At 41.7% G+C, this 21,968-nt stretch overlaps 1 protein-coding gene across 2 annotated transcripts in view; it reads right to left on the bottom strand.

The window, feature by feature from the left end:
- The window catches only part of mtmr12 (myotubularin related protein 12), a 91,976-nt gene that overhangs the window by 44,283 nt on the left and 25,725 nt on the right, over positions 1–21,968 (bottom strand). Inside the window, exons 3-6 of one of the 2 annotated variants that reach the window (XM_056282891.1) lie at positions 19,847–19,986; positions 14,269–14,341; positions 14,038–14,174; positions 13,753–13,843 (exon numbers count right to left, since the gene is read on the bottom strand). In XM_056282891.1, the coding sequence (XP_056138866.1) occupies positions 13,753–13,843; positions 14,038–14,174; positions 14,269–14,341; positions 19,847–19,986 (441 nt within the window). Of the gene's footprint in view, positions 1–13,752; positions 13,844–14,037; positions 14,175–14,268; positions 14,342–17,709; positions 17,798–19,846; positions 19,987–21,968 lie in introns of those variants that run through there. The other variant, XM_056282897.1, reaches the window with a different exon arrangement.

The raw sequence follows: 21,968 nt of genomic DNA, 5'->3' as shown, positions 1-21,968 counted from the left end.
TCCTTACAGTGCATTCACACCACCTCTCTCTGCCTTGGGGATCACCTTATTCAATTCAAAGTATTACAATGTTTACATTACACGAGAGATAAACTGTCCAAATTCTATCCCAATATTGATCCTACTTGTATTAGGTGCCAACTGAACCCAGCCACAGTTGTGCACATGTTTTGGGAATGCCCATCTTTGACTACATTTTGGGGTCGTAGCTTCGAAGCTTTCTAATTTATTTGTTGTAAAACAATTAAACCCAGCCCAATCACGGCCATTTTTGGAGTTCCCAGTGAGGATGTAGACATCACTACACCCCAAGCTAACTCTATAGCATTTGCCTCACTTCAAGCCCGGAGACGTATTCTTCGCAATTGGAACTCTAATAAGCCCTCATCATTCACAAGTTGGATCAAAGAAGTGCTATATTTAATTCCACTGGAAAAAACTCAGATATAACAGATTTAAGTCCCGTCAGAAATTTATGGATTTCTGGTCTCCCTTTATAGAATTCACTCTTGCTCTATCTTTTTTAGAAATACCAGAAGAGATCTCTTTCCCCCAGTTACAGCAACTACCCTTTTATTCTAAGTGTTAGGACTAGGAATGGGTGATGCGTTAATATATGTGTATTGAGATGTGTGGTATGTATATCTCTATTTGTAGACAATGTGCATACGTCTCCAGAGGATCCTCGGCATTACTTGGGAGGACAGAGTGCCACACACAGAGGTGTTGGAGCGGGCAGGCAGCTGCAGCGTGGAGTCTACCCTAAAACACCATCAACTCAGGTGGCTTGGGCATGTTATTCGCATGCTTAGCGAACGACTCCCACGAAAAGTCCTCTACGGCCAACTACGCCTTGGTCAACGCACTGCTGGTGGGCAGAAGAAGCGGTTCAAAGACCAAATGAAGACCACACTAAAAAGATGTCAGATCAACCCCTCTTCTTTGGAGGAACTTGCTTTCTGCCACAAACCTGGTGCTCTCACATCTCAGAGGGAATGAAGTACATGGAAAACCAGCGCACACAACACCGTGTAGCAAAGCGTGCGAAGAGGCATGCTCGCAAAGCTACCCCTACCCCCTCCAGCACCACTTTTACATGCCCGGTCTGCAACCGCAACTGTGCATCCAGGATCGGACTATTCAGCCACCAAAGGACCCACAAATAGGAGAAGATGGTCATCATCGGGCACAATGAACAACCAGCAAGCAAGCATAAGTATGTGCATATACTGTATATATCTCTGCGTCTGTATATCTGTGCATGTTTGTGTGCATATATGTACTTAGCACTAGGTATCTGACTATCGAGTGGTTCCAATTGTAACAAACAAAGCCCCTTTGTTTTCATACATGTTTAATTGATGATTTTGTTAGTTTTGTTTTTTGTTTGTTTTTTTCCCCCCTGACTTGCTTTTTGTTTCGAAGAACCACATCCAAGGATGTAGGGTAGCACTCACCAATTTCAAAAAGGACAAGGACAGTGCCTCATTTCCACCAATTTATTTTGGCCAGCAAAACATGCTAACGTTTCGGCCTACTGCTACAGGCCTTCATCAGAGCATACTCTGATGAAGGCCAAAATAAACTGGTGGAAATGAGGCACTGTCCCTGTCCTTTTTGAAATTGGTGAGTGCTAACCTACATCCTTGGATGTAGTTCTTTGAAGTATATGTTTTTTTTTGGGTTTAGCACCACAGTAAGAGTTTTTTTTGGGGGGGGGCGCATCCAACTCCTCCATTCCAACAATTTTTGTTTTTTTGTTTTTTTATATGGGGGGGTGTTTTAATTTTTGTGTGTATATTTTTTAAGAAAAAGAAAACCTATAAAGTTTTTAAAAAATTCTCTGACATTAAATATGGTGTAGCTCAGGGCTCAGTTCTTGGCCCTCTGCTTTTCTCTCTTCATATTTCAACTCTTGGCCAAATTATATGCAGTTACGGAATAAATTTCCATTGCTATGTTGATGAAACTCAGCTGTATGTGCCCATGAGGGCTGATGATCATACTCAAATGACTAATTTAGAGGCCTGCTTGGCTGCTGTAAAAAATTGGATGTCACTAAACTTTCTGCTTTTAAATTCAGATAAAACCAAGATGCTGGTCATTGGCCCAGCAAGACACAGACACCAATTTGATCAAGTAACAATAACAATCGACATCTCTGATTTCACAAAGTGTGGCAGCCAAAAATCTTGCGTTACATTTGAGCCTAGCTTTTCCTTTGATAAGCATATTAAAGAAATCGCCAAGTCTGCCTTTATTCCACTTATGTGACATAGCTAAAATTCGGTCTTTCCTGTCCATGGCTGATGCAGAGACTCCAATACATGCATTTCTTTCATCCAGACTTGATTATTGTAATGTAAGGTGCCAAGGAGAGAACTGTGGAAGGACAGATGGTGGTGGATTTTGTGAAAAGGGTGGAAATGGCTGTGGTGAATACATGTTTCAAGATGAGGAGGAACACAGGGTGACGTACAAGAGTGGAGGAAAGTGCACATAGGTAGACTATATCTTATGTAGAAGGCGTGATCTGAAAGGGATTGGCGACTGCAAGGTGGTGACAGGGGAGAATGTAGCAAGGCAGCATTGGATCGTGGTCTGTGGGATGACTTTGGAGACCAAGAAGAGAAAGCAAATGAAGGCACAGCCAAAGATCAAATGGTGGAAGTTGAAGAAGGAAGACTGTTGTGTGGAGTTCAGGGAGGAGTTAAGGCAGGCACTGGGTGGTAGTGAAGAGTTGCCAGATGGCTTGGCAAGCACTGCAGAAATAGTGAAGGAGAAAGCTAGGAAGGTACTTGGTGTGTCATCAGGACAGAGGAAGGAAGACAAGGAGACTTGGATGTGGAATGAGGAAGTACAGCAAAGTATACAGAGGGAGAGGTTGGCAAAGAAGTGGTATAATAACAGAGATGAAGAAAGTACACAGGAGTAAAAGGAGATGCAGCGTGAAGCGAAGAGAGAGGTGGCAAAGGCAAAGGAACATGGTGAGTTGTATGAGAGGTTAGACACTAAGGAAGGAGAAAAGGACTTGTACCGACTGGCTAGACAGAGGGACCAAGCTGGGAAGGATGTGCAGCAGGTTAGGGCGATCAAGGATAGAGATGGATTGTCATGGCAATTATTTAATTCCACTCTGACAGAAATGAGGAATGAGACAAAAAATATCTTACAGTATTGTCACACAATTTTAATATGTGTTCATAAACAGATACATCCAAGCCCAGGTGCTTGACTGTGCACCGATCAATACAGTAGTCTCTCTTATAGGGCAGTTGTCTGTTCTTCCCCTCCTTATCTCATGTCTTCCAGCTCTCATCTACCAAGGCCATTTCTCCAATTAGTGTGTACACACTTGCTACACTCAATGAGTCTCCTATACAGCCAACAATTAACAATAGGCCCTTATTTGTGCACCTGGAGAAGACACTTTATAAGACTACCTTTGTTCTTTTACACATGGACTTCAAGCATCTATCTAAGCAATGTAAGGTCATGGTGAATGATTAAAAGTAAGCAAACATCAAATATGAATTGCCCTCACATGGATATTGGCTGTAAATCTGTTAGCAAATCTAGTGATTTTTGTCAAGTAGACGTATGGGGAATGGAGATGATTAAAAAGCAGTGGGTATTGGCTATATTTGCATTTGATGGAAGAAAATGTATAATTAAGTGAAATAAGGTGCAGATGCTTAAATGTATAATTAAGTGAAATAAGGTGCAGATGCTTAATGATCGTTTTCTTGCAATAATTACAAATGCTTTTTTTTGTCCATTTGCATTTATTTTCAATGGCATATTTTTGCACACATTTTTTTTTCTGTATTCAAAGGTTTTTCACCTTATGGCTTATGCCTTATGACGTATGACTTTTGGCTAATGGCAAATGACTGATGGATCAAATCAAACTGCCGAACCTACCAAAATAAAAGGAGGGAAAAGGGAAAAGCTTTTTGGTCACTGAGTGGAATCCAGTTAAAAACCTTCGGGTAGATGCATCAATCCCTTTTAAGTGGGGAAGCTGCACATATTCCAAAAACATAACTTGACACCCATTATGAAGGAACAGTGGATTTGATGTTGTGTTTCCAACAATAGGTAGGTAATGGTGCCGTAACCAGTCTCACATGCATCGGCAAAGTGGTGGAGCTGAGCTGAAACCAACTCTCCAAAACCACAGGGTTTGATGCATCTCTTAACCTTGCAGTTTGACAGCTGGTTCAGATCCATTAACCAGCTGTGCCTTTTCTGAGCAAGGACCTCTGGTATGCCTTTGTCCCACTCAAGCCTCATCCTGCTTAACTCCTGCAGTTTCTACTTTGCAGGAAGAATGATAGATGCTGGAAATCCCAGGGGGGTCATAAATAGAACTCTCCATAGAAAGAATACCTCTTCTAGTAAGTGGTCTGTCTTGGATGGCTAGTTTTGAACTGTAGTGAGTCTGATTCAATGCATCATTGGATTCCAAGGGTCCTTTCAATAGGTAACACGTCCTGATCTAAATCAAGATCCTTTATTTCCTTAGCTCTCTCTTCTTCAGGTATTGAGGTAATAACAACACGACCATTTGTTCAGTCTAAGGCCTTCTTTAGCACACACAGCTGTGAGGTCTTGAGTGAGTGTCAGGGCTTGATATTCAGTTGCTACAGACTTTAAACAGTCATCTACATAAAGATTCCTTAGCACTGTGCGTATGACTTCTGGCGTTATTGTTGTTGTATTCATTGCTTCAGAGTATAACTGGCAAAACTTGGAGAGGATGTGGCACCGAAGATGTGCACCACCACATTGTACTCCTCAAGTCCTCCATCCAGATTTCCATCTGGCCACCAAAGAAACCTCATTAGCTTTTAAACCTTGTCTGAGCCTTTAACCTGGTGGTCCATGGCTTCAATGTCAGCCATAAAGGCTACAGATTTCTGGCGGAATCTGGATAAAAACACCAATGAGACTGTTTGTTGAGTCTGGGCCTCGTAAAAGCCAAGCGTTTAGTGAGGTTCCTTGGTAAGAAGCACCATAGTCGAATACCATCCTAAGTTTGCATTTTTTGGGTGGTAAACTCCATGGTGCAGGATATACCAAGTTCTTTTGCTGTTGTCTTGTGACTTTTTCCACCTTTATAACATAGTCTTTATCCATGATGTTGGCCATGAACTTCATTAGTTCTTGCAGAACTGAGGAGACTTTCAGCCCGAGGGCCTGCTGTTCTGCCAAACAGCGATTATTGGGAAATTCAGCATCCTCTTTTCTAAGTGGTAGTCTTACATTATAGTGACCATCTACCAGTTTCACTGACTTAGAGACACGCTCTATGAAGACATGATCATCCCTGAACATTTCAAGCTGCTCCTCATGCTGCCGTTCAGGGAAGTCATGCCTGATTTATTGCTGAAGAAGCTCATTCAGCTGCACAACAGAAATTCTGTGTGCAATTATAGCTGACTACAGAAACTTTTTCAGATGTCCATTAATGGTCCAGCCCAAAGTGGCTTTAACAGCATATGGACCGTCTCTCTGGCTGTGGATAATCATCCATGGTTCCATGGCCTTTGGTACATTGTTTCCAATGGCCAATGTTGGCATCAATGTGTTGAAGACGTACCTGTTGCAGATATGGCCACTGATCCACATATTCCTGGATGGGAATATTCTCTTTGGTCACAGAGATCTTTTTCCATGTGAAGACAGCAGAGAGTTCCACAAATGTCTTGTCATCCATGCTAAATACCTCCATGCCAGAGACTACAAAGGTACTGACAAGTTCTTCTTTATTCATGGTTTTGAGAAGGACGTCTGTTCTTCTTCCTGAAACTTTGAGATCTCTAAGCAACATTTCTGTACTGAATGTGCCAGTGCTTCCTCAATCTAGAAAGGCATATGTCTCCATCATGTGACCGCCTTTCTTCGTTTTCACCCTCGCTGGCACTACAGACAAGATGGAGTCAGGCTACCCAGCCCCTGTGAGGGTCTCACCATCACCAATGCACTAGTAACACTCGGTTCATTACTTTCCTTTTATTTGCAGGTGTTGATCTTTTCATGAATGTGTAGCATGGTAGGATGCTTAAGTGAAAACACTTGACAAATAATTTTCTATGTGCATCCCATACTAATGTGTTCAGGTGACAGACAGCCAAAGCAAACACCTTTATTCTTTAAGAAATCCATCTTTTCTTGTCCAATTCATTGCAAGAGTCTAAATTGTTCTCTGATAGAACAGACACATCTTGAGAGCGGCACCTGAGGACGTTCAATCCCCTTTTAACAGTTGAAACACTGGTAGTAAAACCACTCTTCCTCTCCCTTGGCATATTTGGCTGATATGGAACTGGTCCTGGGGATCGCCTTCCTGAAGAGTTAAATGTCTCCTTTAGACTCCCAAACAAAGGATGTGAAAAGATCCTAGCTTGGTGATCAATGAAATTAACTAGATCTGCAAATCTAGCTCTCCAGCTGTTTCTCTCTTGTAGGTCATATACCAAGCCTCTCCCATTTCTCCTTCAGTTTGTAATGCAGTTTGGAGAAAATGGCACTCTATTTGGCTGAATTATCCATCTCCTTTATGAACTCAATGCTGTCCATTGTTTTACAGCATCCAATTAGAAGGACTGAATAAGCTTGTAGGGCTTCAGCTTTTTCAGCTTCAACTGATGGCCAGCTTAGGGCTTTACCAATGTGAGCTGTGGCAATCTGGTACTCGTTACCATAATACTTCTTCAGGAGCCTTTTGGCCTCCATGTATCCTTTGGAAGATTCCATGTTTGCAGCTCCGTACCAGTTCTCTGAGTTGTCCCATGGTAAACTGCTCCAAAAATACAGCCTGTCCTTGCAGTTTTTGGTCCTATTCTCAATACCATGTTCAAATGCACGTATAGAGAACCTGTATTCTTGTTGATCACCTTTAAACAATGGCATGCTAAGAGGTGGTAATGACAATAGTCTTTGTTACTTTACCAATATTTTAGTTTAGTATTTTGATATTGCATGATATCAACAATACTGCCCATGTCAGCTGCTTCCCCATATCCCGCTAGAGCCGGTGTGGGTGCAGGTCTTTGTTCTAACTAAGCAGTTACACATCTGAGTCTACAAATCAAGGTCCTTAGCAAAGACTATTGGTTGACTAGTAGAACCAGGGTGTGTCAATGCTAGGTTGGAACAAGACTATTGGTTGATTAATACAATCAGGTGAGTAACTCACCTGATTTGGGAGGTGACAACATGTTCCACTATTTTTGACAGCAAGGGGAGACTGGAGATAGGCCTAAAATTGCTCAGGTTGATCAGGGTTGAGTCCAGGTATTTTGACGGTGGGGGTCACAACTGCCAGTTTAAGTAAGTGTATGGGGGACTGAATCAGAGCTGAAGGAGGAGTTAATGATTTCTGTGATGCGTGAGGAGCTAGACAGCTCCCCTGGAGACACAAGGGAGAACTTTTACAGGGACTGAGTGGTAAAGGGGAGGGGGCAGGTAGGGAAGCGCAGAGGATGGGGGAGGTGGTCAGGTTGCTATAGATGTCAATTTTAGATTGAAAAAATGAAAGGAAAGAGTTTAATTTGTTAACTGTGAAGGAACTGGAGGTATTGTCACTGGGTTTGAGAAGTTTGTTTATTGTGGAAAAGAGAGCCTTGGGGTTGGTGGAGCCAGAGTATATGAGGTAGAAGTAGTAGGTGGACTGGGCTGTGTTGAGAGCATCTTTGTTTTGTTGAAGGTAGTCTGAGTAGGCTTGGAGATGCACTGTTAAACCAATTTTCTTGGTAAGTCTTTCAAGCTGGTGCTTATGGGATTTCATTTAATGGAGTTCAAGAGCAGGGTTCGACATTAACCATGGCCCGATGGCCTGTGGCCATAAAAAGTTACTCTGTGGCCACCATATATCCCGAGTAGGTGGCCCCCTGTGGCCACCAAGTCAAGGTTAAATTAAAAAAAAAAAACCATCACCCTTTGCAAATGCAATGTCACAGTTCCACAAACATCCAGATTCATTCGTGCCTTTTAATTCAACATTCTACGAAAACAGCTAACAATAACTTAATTTTACTCGTCGCCGGTTAGCTGCCGATATGTCGGGGCTGCTGAAGTATGGGTTTACTAAGCCTAACGTTACTCAAGCTGCGAACACGATCCCTACAGAAGAACCAGAAACACAAAAGGTGGACTATGAAAAAACGGAACGGCAACGGAAATCTAGGAGTGAATGGAAGCAAGAGTTTAAGTGGCTAGAATACGACACATCTAAGGACGTAATGTACTGCAGTGTGCCGCCAGTTTCCTCAACAAGCCGAGAAGTCTAGCTCACTTTTCACCGGAAACAATGCCTTCAGGAAACACCACATCACAAGTCATGGAATAAGTGGACAACACTTAAGGTGCACAGTTGCACACCTTGCAGTTACATCACCTGAAAATACACCCATGGGGAGACAAATATGTCAAATGGAGAGTGGATAACGGGAGAAAATGATTAAAAATTTCAACATCGCATACTATTTTGTATGCAAGGCTCAACGTTTTTGGTTTTTACCGATTTTCACCGAAAAATACCCAGATTTTTTTAAAAGGAGCAGATCGGTTTAAACTGATTTTCACCCGGATTTTATGTTGCCACGGATCCAAAAGTTGTTCCTTTGCGTGTGAGGTTATGTAACAGTGTCCTCTTGTGGCGAAATTAGACATGCTGGATGGCTTTGAAAAATAAAAACCGAAAACGTTGAGCCTTGTCTGTACGTAACGAAATCACATTCAGTGCTTTCCCTGGGTTTATTGAACTACATATCAAGAACGGTGTGGACAGGGTGCATGGATATGCAAATGACAAAGCCATAGCAAGGTGGGTTGGTTTAATTCTAATCTAGTTAGGTAGCTAGCTGGTTATGTTTATATGCTGCAAATTAACGTAGTGCTAATGCTACTAAGTAGAGCAGCTACCTAAATTTATTGGACAAATAATGTAACGTTAGCTACTCTTCATCAGCATCAGGCTATTGATGGCTAGCTCGCGTAGCATATTTTCTGTTTGTATTGCAGGTAATTGCTCATAGCTAATGTTGTTAACGTTGTTGTCGGCAATTTTACTGCTGTAGATTCATTCCCCACATCTACAATTACATCTGGGAACCAACACTGGAGAAGCTGTGCCAAATCCGCTATATTTCGGTTCTTGCGGATTATAATTCTACTAATTTTTGCAATGTTTTTATTGCACACGACTGATGCCAGGACAATGCTGGGAGGGAGGGAGCAAGCAAGCGAGAGAGTGTATGAGGCAGAGGGATGCAAAAAAGACTGAACTGAGACTGTGAGAGAATATACGTATGTACCATGTTTACAAAAACCTGAGTTTTCAATTTAAATAATTATGAAAAAAAAATCATTCTGCCCAAGTATTTTGACGATTTTGGCTACAGTTAAAAGTATGTGTCATAGGTTTTCTACTGCTTTTAGTAATGTTTTTATTGCAGACATGACTGACAGGCACAATGCAGGGAGGGAAGGAGGCAGGGATGGAGGGAGCGAGAGAGAGCATGTATGAGGCAGAGGCATGGGGGGGGTGCGAAAAAGAGACTGAACTAAGAGAGACTATGTATGTACGTTCGCAAATGAACTTGAGTTTTCAATTTAAATAAATAGTTATATATCTTAATTTTGTTGATGTCTTTTCGTTTGTTGATGTGTCACAGTGTTAAGTTGTGTTAAATTGCCTTTTCTGTGTTTTTACATTTGGGCCACCAAAAATGTACTTTGGCCACCAAATTTAGGGGCTTGGTGGCCCATGGGGCCAGTGCTTAAAAATATTAGCGTCTATCCCTGAAAAGTATACCAGGGAGCTGAGGGTGTGAATGAGACTATTTTGGTTTTAATGGGACCCAGCTGATCAAGACAGGAGGAGAGTGAGTCACTATAATAAGTGACAAGACCAGAGGGATTATAAGACTGTGGGGGAGGGGAGGCAGACATTTTACTGGCAAGAGAGGCAGAAAGAGCTGAGGGGGAAATAGATTCGAGATTTCTGAAGGATGTAATGTGTTTGACTTTTGGGATAGGGATAGGAATGTCAATGTCCACTGAGGTTGCCAGGTGGTCAGAGATATTGAGGTTGAGGCTAGAGAGTTGATGTATTGCTAGACCAGTGGAGCAGACCAAATCCAGGATGTGGCCACAGCTGTGAGTGGGGAAGTTGATATGTTGTGTGAAAATAAAGCATTTGAGCAACTCCAGGAATTCTATGGCGATTTACAATCAGTAGAGGAACCAAGTATGCGCACATCTAGAAAATATTAAGGTGCAAGACAAAAATAGCAAAACTAGAATGAATGAATGAGGTCTGCATTCTAAATGAAAAGAGAAGCATCGTCTGCTTGGAAGTTATTAAATATTCCTCCCTTTCTTCAGGACCATAACACATACAGCTAGGGATGCCACCATGAGGCACCAAGTCTCCATGGCTCCCCACAATTTGTTTTCCACCATGCTTCAACACGTTCGTTGGGGCTGAGGCAGGAAACTAAAGGGAAACATGTCAACTGGGATATGGTAAATTAATGACATTGCTTGTAATATCCAGATTGTGGCCAGATTTATGTCCACACTTGTGTGGGTTTTCAGATTACATCTCATTCAGGCCAAGGTCTGTCCTGAGGGAGAACACACCTAATGGTTAATGCATTGCGGTGTGATTGGATGCGCCAGGTCACACTGAAACAACAGGTGTACTGGCCTTACACACATTAGGCTACAAAACAAATATTCAACCGTGAAACTTTAAGAGCACTTAATTAAATATAATGTTCATTTTCTCTAACCAAATATTCAGAAACCTTTTAAGCCAACCCGTTTCAACAGTATATAACCTGGAAAAATCGGTTTATTTTTAATGGAAATTTATTGACAAGGAAACAATAATTTGGAGTTTCCCATTACTGCAGTTGCTCTCGGGTCAGTGTTGCTGTAGCCTACTACCCATCTACTCTCCAAGAGGAAAAATACATGCGCATAAAGTTAAAAGAAGGCCATCTTCCAAGACCGTGTACACCTACCAATCGCTTCATTTATTGGGAAAATATTGATACAACTTTTAAAAAAAACTGATATAAGCTCAAGCCTGGAAAACATTGTTTTCTTCATACTATCAATTAATTAACCTTCTTCCTGGTAATAGTCATACATTTTCAGACCTGGAAATGAAAAAAAAAACTTTTCAGTGTAAAATTGCGAACTACACTAAGAGGATTTTAATGTCCCAACATTTCCCCTGAATAGCAATATTGTACTAAATGTAATAGGCTTAGTGAAATTGATATGGGAAGATTTTAAATGTCTTTTCAGTACATCCAATTGCTACACCTCAACATGGAGACCAATATGTAGAAGGGGCAAGATCAAATTTATTAACAGAGCAAAAGCTTGAGATATAATGAGATGGATTTGATATTTCAGATAACAGCTTCTCTCTAAATGATAACCTCTCTCTAAGAAAAAATAAATCATTGTTGACTTTAGAAAGATCAGAGGAAATCACATTCCTATTTCTATCAATGGTCATATGTTGAAATATTCGATTTCTCGGTTTACACATCACAGACACCCTCACAAAGTCTCTCAACACCAACTGCATCCTGCAGAAGGATCCGTTCCTTCTTGACTGTATTTTGAGGCTGTGAAGCTCCAGTGGTGTAAATTAATTTTCCCTTATTGCCACAAGATGGCGATAATGACCCATAAATTGCAGCGTGACCCCCCCAAAAGGCAGAACGTGAGCGAGTTTTCCCTCAGTTGTGAACTTCCTGTTCTTGTCGGCTGCAATACGAGTCACGTCACATCTAAATGTCTTTCTTGTGTTATTTACAGTTACAAATGAACGTTTAAAAGTTTAAATATGTGGCATCAGAGTACCTCTTCTACTTTGCTGTCAGTGAAACCATGAAAAGTCTTGGTCGTTGGCAGCGGTGATCTCAAGCGAGAGCACCACTCAAGAAACATACACGAGTTTCACCGGAAGACTGCATTTTCTGATGTGTCTCAAGAGTTTTGGTATGAGTAGCAAAACTCTTATGAGCTTTTAGCTCAGTACCATGGAGAGTGTCTTGACAGGCTGTATGACAGTGAGGTTTGAAAACCTGACTGCTCGGGACTGCAGACTGCTTCAAAGAACTGTGAAGACAGCAGCAGAAATCACTGACATGGAACAACTTCATAGTGTTTACACCATGCACTGCGCTGCAAAAGGAAAGCCCAGAACATCACGAAGGACCAGCAGCCAACCTGCTCATGTCCTGTTCCTGCTCCTTCCATCTAAGACACGATACAAGAACATCAAATCACACGCCAGCCGCCTAAGTAATAGTTTATTTGCACAGGCACTCAAGTTGCTGTACAGCTGATGCACTCATATCTATCTTGCATTGTTGTGTTATCGTGTACTGTATATTGTGTATATAATGTATGACTTCGTTGTGTACATATTCTATGTAGGTCTGTAGTGTTGTCCTTTTTTTTTGTTTGGAATGATGTGTCCTTGAGTCCTTCGTCCTGGTGTCCCTCGTGTTAGGGCTGAGAGCCGGAGCACGAGAACGTCAGTATATTCCAATACACACGACAATAAAGTTGAACTTGAACTTGTTTGGAGATGATCAGTGTCATTCGCATCACCTGTGAGTGGTCACAATGTTTCTAGCTCATCCGTTTATTGGTTAATCATTCGTTATGCCTTCGACACATGATCACAGGCAAAACCGTTCTTCATGGCCGAGCAATTGTTTTCCTATAGAAAGAGTGGCACCCCCTAACCTTGCGACGTCAAATATTCCACTTCAGCCTGCCTCAAAGTTCAAACAATTTGAAATTTGACCGTTTGTGGAAGACCTTTGTAAGCGGGTACAATGAAATTACAAATTTGCGTCAAGTAGTATACAAGCAACGTGGGCTCTCCGTGTTCTATACTCAATCAGAGGACATGTTTTGTGTTTTGTGTAAACCAGGCCCTACCTCGTGGTGAGCAAAGAGCAGAATGCCAATCATGTGTGGGCTGCTTAGGCGCTGGGGAATCTATCCTAATTTCAAAGCGTTATCCCATTTGAATATGCTATGCAAAATGAACAGGTCAGGGTGTAACTTCATGACATGAGGTCAGCACATCATAAAAGTGCTGCAGGACTCAAGGCTTGGGAAATACATGTTCTCCTAAATTACCTCACAATGACAACCTGATATCATGCTGCTGATGCTGTTAGAATGTTTTCATTCAGCGTTAAGAAAGTATATGCACTGACCCCCCTCTTCCGAGCCATCCCGGTCACTGCTCCACCCCCTCTGCCGACCCGGGGAGGGCTGCAGACTACCACGCCTCCTCCGATACATGTGGAGTCGGCAGCTGCTTCTTTTCACCTGACAGTGAGGGGTTTCACCAGGGGGACATAGCACATGGGAGGATCACGCTATTCCCCCCCCCCGAACAGGCATTCCGACCGACCAGAGGAGGCGCTAGTGCAGTGACCAGGACACATACCCGCATCCGGTTTCCTACCCGCAGACACGGCCAATTGTGTCTGTAGGGATGGCTGACCAAGCCGGAGGTAAGACGGGGATTCGAACCGGCGATCCCCGTGTTGGTAGACAATAGTAGACCACCACGCTACCCAGACACCCTATAAGTACTGAATTTGAATAAATACAAAAAAGGTATCAAATGTTTCCAAACAATATCCTGTTCATCAAATTAAAAGACACTAACGCATTTCCTCCATCACATACCTGAAAGATGTGTCTTTCCACAGTAGGAGAAGGCAAAAATATTCTTTAGAGATTTGGGCTCCAAACAGTGATGGACAATTCCTTGAAAAATCTAAAGAAAAAATAAACAAGCAAATCAAACATTTCAAACTTGCATGTGGAGTAAATTATAAAATATTGTATTTTATGCAATATTTGTCTTTGTTACCTTTATTACCTCTTCTATTAAAGAAAGGATCTGGGTTCATGTGAGTTACTTTGATTCATTTCGTTATTATTTGAATGACATATGTATTCTCTAAATACCCTTTTTGCGTCCTCTTCTTTGCAGAAGGTCAGAACGAACTGAAACACTCGCAGGTCTTTGCTGTGTATGATGATTTTTGATGGATACCGGTTCTTCACAAGACTTCCTGTGATCAACTTCTTCTTGTCTTCATACACTGAAACGAAGCACCGCAAGCAAATCAGCAATGCCATGGAGTCCTATGAACCGTCTGCAAAATGTGAATGGAACCAGATGTTGCCTGATCGTACCTCCATAGATATTGTCTACACATGACAGAGGAATGTCATTTTCCCCGTATAGCTTATTTCTGAAAAGCTGCACCTGAAAAGGAAGAAAACTCAGTTAGATGGATTTTGCAATTTGGCAGAAAATACGTTGAGTGAGTGTTTCAGATTAAAATGGATGCAGTTTAAAGACTCCAACATACCACTTACAGCAATATTCGGCATTCCACCCGAAGTAACCCACTCATGAGCGATATATATATAAAACTTTGATAAAAGAAACACTCAATGGTAGGGAAAGTGCTTAACAAATAAGGAGCAAAATAATCCAGTTAGTCAAGTACATTTTTTATGAGACAGTACAAGCCTGTCCACTCCTCATTTGTTGAGCACTTTTGTCAATACCATTGACGGTTTCTGAAAAAAAAGAAAGAAAAAAAAACGCTCTATGTGTATATATATATATATATATATATATATATATATATATATATAGGGAGAGAGAGAGAGAGAGGGAGGGAGAGAGATACATACAAACAATTTTTTTTTCATCCATTTGTTTTGCATCTCCAATTTAGGGTGCAGTAGGGTGGGTTCAGGGTGGGTTATTGGTTGGTGGGTTTGGTTTTCATGGGGTAAAATTCACAGGCACATTTACTTTTTGTTCTGTTTTTCTTACAAACCTGTGCAAAAATGCAAGAAAAAGATTATATATATATTTATATATATTCCAGCATGTAAAACCCACAAGATATACAAAAGTGAAGCAAATGTAGAATGCTCTCCTGTGATAAAAGTATGATGTCTTGTAGACTAATTGAAGTATTGTGTTAAAAATCTCATTTCCTCTATGACAAACAATAATAACATAGTTTTATTTACATTCACTTTTTTTGCAGTTGGAACTTTTGTGTGGTTACACTGTATACTGAAGCAGTGTTCTAGAGAGGCTGCCAGTCAAACTTAAGTTGAGGGCTGGCCAGTTATGAGATAAGCAGGTGTAGCATAGGCAGCTGTCGTCACAAGTTGTTTTTAAGTGAACTGATAACACAATGCAAAGACAAAGGAGAACGTTTCATTAGCTGTACCCTACAACAGAGTCAAGAAGCTCTTCTCAGAAGCCCGGACCATGACAGAATTCAGTCCACTTTGGCCAGAATGAAAGTACCCCAGCTTCACTTCTCAGGAGAACATCATCAATGAGAACCTGAATTATCCAGCTACGGTCCAGACGGAGACGTCGCACATCCTCCTTAGACGACTGTACCATTCCAAGGACACACAGGAGGGTTAACAGATGTACAAATGGACTCATGGAAATGTTCCATGTAGAACTAACTCCAGCAGACTGACTCAAAATGTTACGCACACTAATGATGTCAACAACTCTGTGTGTTTCGCTTGCTTCAATATAAATGCTCTGCACTCAAAACTTCCATCTTTTACCTGATTTTCACTGCTTTGCTCCTATAATTCGAATCACGCACAATTTAATATCATCTGCAATATAAAATAGGTATTGCCTGAATAAAGGGGCATTCTTCTTTTTGCATTTTCATGCATTCTGTTATTGGAGCCTCTTAAGAATAAATTCTATTAAGAATAAATGGTAAAAATCAAATGTTGAAAACAACATTTGATTTTTACAATTTAATTTTTATATCAGCATTTATTCTTAACAGAATCAAATAGAAGTAGAAGCACAAGTCTTTAACCTTTAACCAGAGGATATCTTGATGTATGGTAAGAAAATCAAAGCAAGTTAAATCACTTCAGCTGGACACAACGTTTACTGACAGACATGTTTCATCACTCATCTCAGTGACCTCAGTCTAAACAGACGCTGGCCAAGAGGATGGCACAACACAGGAGAGCTAACACGACAGACCAGGACTCCACAGTCTACACCATCTACAGGCCAGTGGCCACTCTTTCAAGGATGAGGATGTGTACATCCTTGATAGGGAGGAACGCTGGTTTGAACAGGGAGTCAAAGAGGCCATCTATGTGAAGAGGGAGCGACCATCCCTGAATCTGTCACCATCTTACAACACTGTGATTGCAAACATTCCCATATCCTCTGTGAATAGTACACATGGCAATTGTAACTCCAGTTAATGCTCACACCCATTTCTGCATATGAATCTGGTCGTTGGTTTCGGTCGTTATGTAACTGTATAGTTTATAAGGGTGGGGACACCTGCAGTCAGTTGAGACTGAAGAGGTCACTTGGAAGATGATGAAATGTTTCTGTCAATAAATGTTGTGTCCAGATGAACTGATTCAACTTTCTTTGACGCTAACTAGAGGATAGTTGCTATCTAATGGTCTATCTTTTCTGCTTTAAGGTGTCTGAATGCTGAGTCTGTGAGCTCAGAGGGGCCAACTGTACTGGAAGCTCAAAGCTGTTCAATGGAAGGAGGCGCAACAGGGACGACATCACCTTGTTGAGCTTTATAGATTATAGTGGAGTGCTAAAACTTGTTCACAAGCCCAAAAGTTATATGTATAGCATTAAGTTGATGATGGGGAAAATTTCATCAGGATTTTATGAAAAATAAGAACAAAAAACTGAAAATTTGTTAAGTGAAAAGTATCCTGCCTTGAAATAACAACTTCAGATGAGACAGGTTTATTCAATTTTCTTGTGAAATTGCACGAAAGCACAATGTTAAACTTTGAATTTAATCTCATTTTTGCCAAATTGGTAGCTCAAAAGCACCCCGTGGACCCACCACTCCCGGGGATGAGCATTGGGGTAGGGTGCAATGCAGGCCAGGTGGCAGACAAGGCGGGGACCGGGGTGTGCCAACTTCCGGCATCGCAGACTGGGCCGCGGGACATAGACTGTCACCTCTCTGTCAGGGAAGGAGCCCAAGCTGGTGCGGGAGGTGGAGTGGTACCAACTAGATATAGTTGGGCTCACCTCCACACATAGCATGGGCTCTGGTACCAAATTCCTGAAGAGAGGCTGGACTCTTTATTTTTACGGTGTTGGCCAAGGTGACAAGCGCTGGGCGAGTGTGGGGATACTCACAAGTCCCCAGTTGAGCACCGCCGAAGAGGTTGGCTAAGAAGAAGTGGGATAGTCGGAGAGATGAAGAAAGTACACAGGAGTACAAGGAGATGCAGCATAAAGTGAAGAAAGAGGTGGCGAAGGAAAAGGCATATGGTGAGTTGTATGAGAAGTTGGATTCTAAGGACTTGTACCAATTGGCTAAACAGAGAAATAGAGCTGGGAAGGATGTGATGCACATTAGAGCTTTGAAGGACAGAGATGGAAATGTTCTGACAAGCAAGGAGAGTGTGTTGAGAAGGTGGAAGAATGAATGAAGAAAATGAGAGAGAGAAGGTTGGATGATGTGGGGATAGTGAATAAGGAAATGCGGTAGATTAGCAAGGAGGAAGTGCGCCCAGCTATGAAGAGGATGAAGAGTGGAAAGGCATTTGGTCCAGATGACATACCTGTGGAGGCATGGAGATGTTTAGGAGAGATGGCAGGGGAGTTTTTATCTAGACTGTTTAACACAATCTTGGAAGGTGAGAGGATGCCTGAGGAGTGGAGAAGAAGCATACTGGTACTGATTTTCAAGAATAAGGGTGATGTGCAGAGCTGTAGTAACTACAAAGGTATATAGTTGATCAGCTACAGCATGAAGATATGGAAAGGAGTAGGGGAAGCTATGTTAAGAGGAGAGGTAATGATCAGCGAGCAGCAGTATGGTTTCATGCCAGGAAAGAGCACTACAGATGTGATGTTTGCTTTGAGAACGTTGATGGAGAAGTATAGAGAAGGACAGAAGAAGTTGCATTTTGTCTCTGTGGATTTAGAGAAAGCATATGACAGGGTGCTGAGAGAGCAGGTGTGGTATTGTATGAGGAAGTCAGGACTGGTAGATAAGTACAGTGCCTTGCAGGGGTATTCAACCTCCTTGACAGTCATCACTAATTTCTGGATTATAAAAGACACTCACACATCCATTCCTGAAAAATATTATTTTTGTGAACCCATAAGCTCTAACAGCGTGTTCCCAAAGCCAATATAAGTCATGTTTCGCTGATTTTTTTCAAATAAATTAAAAATTACAATATGGTGCTTGCATAAGTATTCAACCCACACATATCAACACTTGGTAGAGTACCCTTTTACTGTAATAACAGCCATGATTCTCTTGAGGTAAGTATGTATAAGCTTTGCACATTCTTCTGGAGTAGTTTTTGCCCATTCTTGGCAGAATTTGTACAGGTCTTGCAGGTTGGTGGGATGGCACCTCTGGACTGCAATTTTCTGTCTGCGACACAGATTTTCAATGGGGTTGAGGTTCGTACTTTGACTCGGCCACTCCCAAACGTTCACCTTTTTGTTGCTGAGCCATGCCATTGTTGCTTTAGCCTTGTGCTTAGGATCATTGTGCTGCTGGAAGGTGAACCTTCTCCCAAGCTTCAGTTTTATGACAGACTGCAACAGGTTTTTTTCCCCAATATATTTCCCTGTATTTAGCGCCATCCATTCTTCCCCCAATTTGAACAAGGTTCCCATTGCCTGCAGATGAAAAGCAACCCCATAGCACTATGCTGCCGCCACTATACCTCACTGTAGGGAGGGTGTTTTTCAGGGGATGGGCAGTGTTAGGTTTGCACCACACAATGCTTTGAGTTTCGGCCAAAAAGCTCAACTTTCGTCTCTTCTGACCACAACACCTTTATCCACATCCTAACTGGGCCTCTCCCTTGTTTGGTAGCAAACTCCAAGCGTGCTTTTATATGCATAGTTTTGAGCAACGGCTTCTTTCTCGCCACCCTCCCATACACGCTGGATCTATGGACAGACCGTGATATGGTTGACTCATGCACATTTACTCCAGTTTCAGCCACTGACCTCTGGAGCTCCTTCAAAGTGATTGCAGGATCATCTGTAGCTTTCCTCACCAGCCCACATCTTGCTCAGACACTTAGCTTTGAGGGACAGCCTGTCTTACAAAGAGTCTGGGTGGTGTGATACAGCTTCCACTTTCTGACAATGGTTCCAACAGTGTTCCATGGCAAATCCAAACACTTGGATATTGTTTTGTATCCCTTTTCCGCCTTCTGCATTTTAATCACGTTGTCTCTTACTTCAGTATTATGCTCCTTTGTCTTCATTTTCTGATGACGTTCACGCCCGGCTAATGAACTTTAGACAGAGTGTTTTTTTATACCCACAAACAAGACCATTACTTTAATATCTTACAGGTGCACACTAATTATGTCCAATTGTGTTAACCTGGTTTGTTTTAGGAATAATTTGTCATTTGTGTAAATTTGGAGCTTTCAGAGCACAAGGGGTTGAATACTTATGCAAGCACTATATTTTAGTTTTTAATTTGTTTGAAAAAAGTCAGTGAAACAACTTATTTTGGTTTTGGGAACATGCTGGTAGAGCTTATGGGTTCACAAAAATATTATTATTCAGGAACAGATGTGTGAGTATCTTTTATAATCCAGAAATGAGTGATGACTGTCAAGGGGGTTAATACTTTTGCAAGACACCATATTTCAAGCGGCTTGAAGCCATGTGTTTAAAGGTTTTTACCAAAGTATTACAAGAATGTATTGGTCTTACCGTCTCTTCCAATGACGCCTTATCATTGGCAAAGGACACACGAAAGTTGGTGCAGAGGAGTGTGCCCAAGATTCCACGCTGAGACAGGTCATCCTCAGTGTGCTTCAGCACTTTGTCAGCACTGCAGAAAACCACTTCGCCTGCAAGCAGTGCAAATAAAAGCACACACTTAGGATTAAAACTTCCACTATTATTGCTACAAAAAATATTGACAAAAATTAGCATTTGGAAACTGTTAAGTGTATTGAACAGTAAACCTTAAAGCAAGCACAAAACCGTCCAGACCCATGGTACACCTGTACTGCATGTGTAGGTACAGCAAGGCAGCGTTCAATGAAAAAGTGAGCAACAGCAGATGTCCCTCTCAGGTTGGACACCAGTGAGTGATTGACCACATTTTGCCATGCGTAGCCCATGGCGGCAGTTGCACGCATCGTCCCTATTACACATCCGTACTAATGTCCCTACTAAACGTCTCTCTCAGGTTGTCCATGAGTGAGTGAGTGACCACAATTTGCCACGTATAGCCCACGGCGGCATTTGTGCGTGTCATGGGGAAAAGAATTGTCAAGCTATAAAACTAATACCATAAGAAATAGAAAAGGATCGTTCCATTTTTATTTTTTTTTACAACTGGGTCTTCTTTTCAAATGTCTTTCCATCATCCATATTGGGTATGATATCAATTTACTCACCAGCTTCTTTGTGGAGATTTCGGACATCGTACCACTGCCAGACACAGCTTTACAAGTGTCAAATGGATCACGAAAATTTTAATCAGCTCATCTGGACACAATGTTTACTGACAAAAACCTTTCATCACTCATGTAAGTGACCTCTTCAGTCTCACCTGACTGCAGGTATCCCCACCCTTATAAACAATACACGAAACCAACGACTGGAAACAATGATCAGTTTCATTATGCAAATAGGTATGACCATTAACTAGAGTTTCAATGGCCACGTGTACCATTCACAGAGGATTTGGGAATGTTTGCAATCACAGCATTGTAAGATGGCATCAGATGTACTCTTAGTATATCTCTTAGCTCAATGTCAGCTTTTGAGGTGAGAAGGCTGCCGAGATAGGGGAAGTGATCAACGTTTTCAAAAATGTTATTGTCCACTTTTATGATGGGCTGGGTAGATGAATGAATGAATGAATGAATGAATGAATGAATGAATGAACGAAAGAATGAATGGATGCCTTTGTTATTGCACAGCTGTACAACAAAATTAAGTGCAACTCCCCAGTGGTTCATACAAGATAAAAAAATAATAAAAAATAAAAACAAATTAACATTTTTACAAATAGACAAAATACAAATAAGACACACATTTGCAGCACATCAACATATAAGTAATGTATTGATGAGTGTAATATCTATTACACTAGCTAAATAGGCAGTCTGTTATTGCACTAACCCGAGTCAGCACATCTTATTGCACATGCCAAAATGTACAGGTGTTGTTGCACAGTTTCAGCATATTTTTGCAACCTAAGAGTTGGTTAACAGAGTTCAGTTCTTTAACGGCACTGGGGTAGAAACCATTCAAAAGTCTGAAAGTACGGTTCTTGAAAGACCTATAGCGCCTCCCAGAAGGCAGCAGAGTGAAAAAATGGTTGCCTGGGTGAGATGAGTCCTTGATTATGTTTGTGGTCTGACATAGGCAGCATGATCTGTGTATGTCCTCAAGTGAAGGTAGCTGTGTGCCAGTGGTTTTCTGTGCTGACTTAATCACTCTCTGCAGAGCTTTCTTATCAGCCACAGTGCAGCTGGCATACCACACCAAGATGCCATAAGTGAGTATGCTTTCTATAGAGCAATGGCTGGTACAAATTACCTCTCCTCAGTGTCCTTAGAGAGTAAAGCCGCTGCTGTGCCTTCTTCACTAGGGAAGTTGTATTGACAGTCCATATGAGGTCCTGGGAGATGTGTGCACCAAGGAATTTGAAGCTGGTCACCCTTTCCACTATGTCTCCTCCGATGTATAAGGGAGCAGGGTTCCTCTTTCTGTTTCCTAATGTTGATGATGATCTCCTTTGTTTTGGAGGTGTTGAGTGCCAAGTTGTTATTGGAGCACCATTACTGACAGTTTGTGGACCTCATCCCTGTAGGCA

Source organism: Lampris incognitus, chromosome 1 (assembly GCF_029633865.1).
Source record: "Lampris incognitus isolate fLamInc1 chromosome 1, fLamInc1.hap2, whole genome shotgun sequence".
Lineage (NCBI taxonomy): Eukaryota > Metazoa > Chordata > Actinopteri > Lampriformes > Lampridae > Lampris > Lampris incognitus.
Note: the sequence above shows the minus strand (reverse complement) of the source record. Positions and strands in the feature narration are given on the sequence as shown.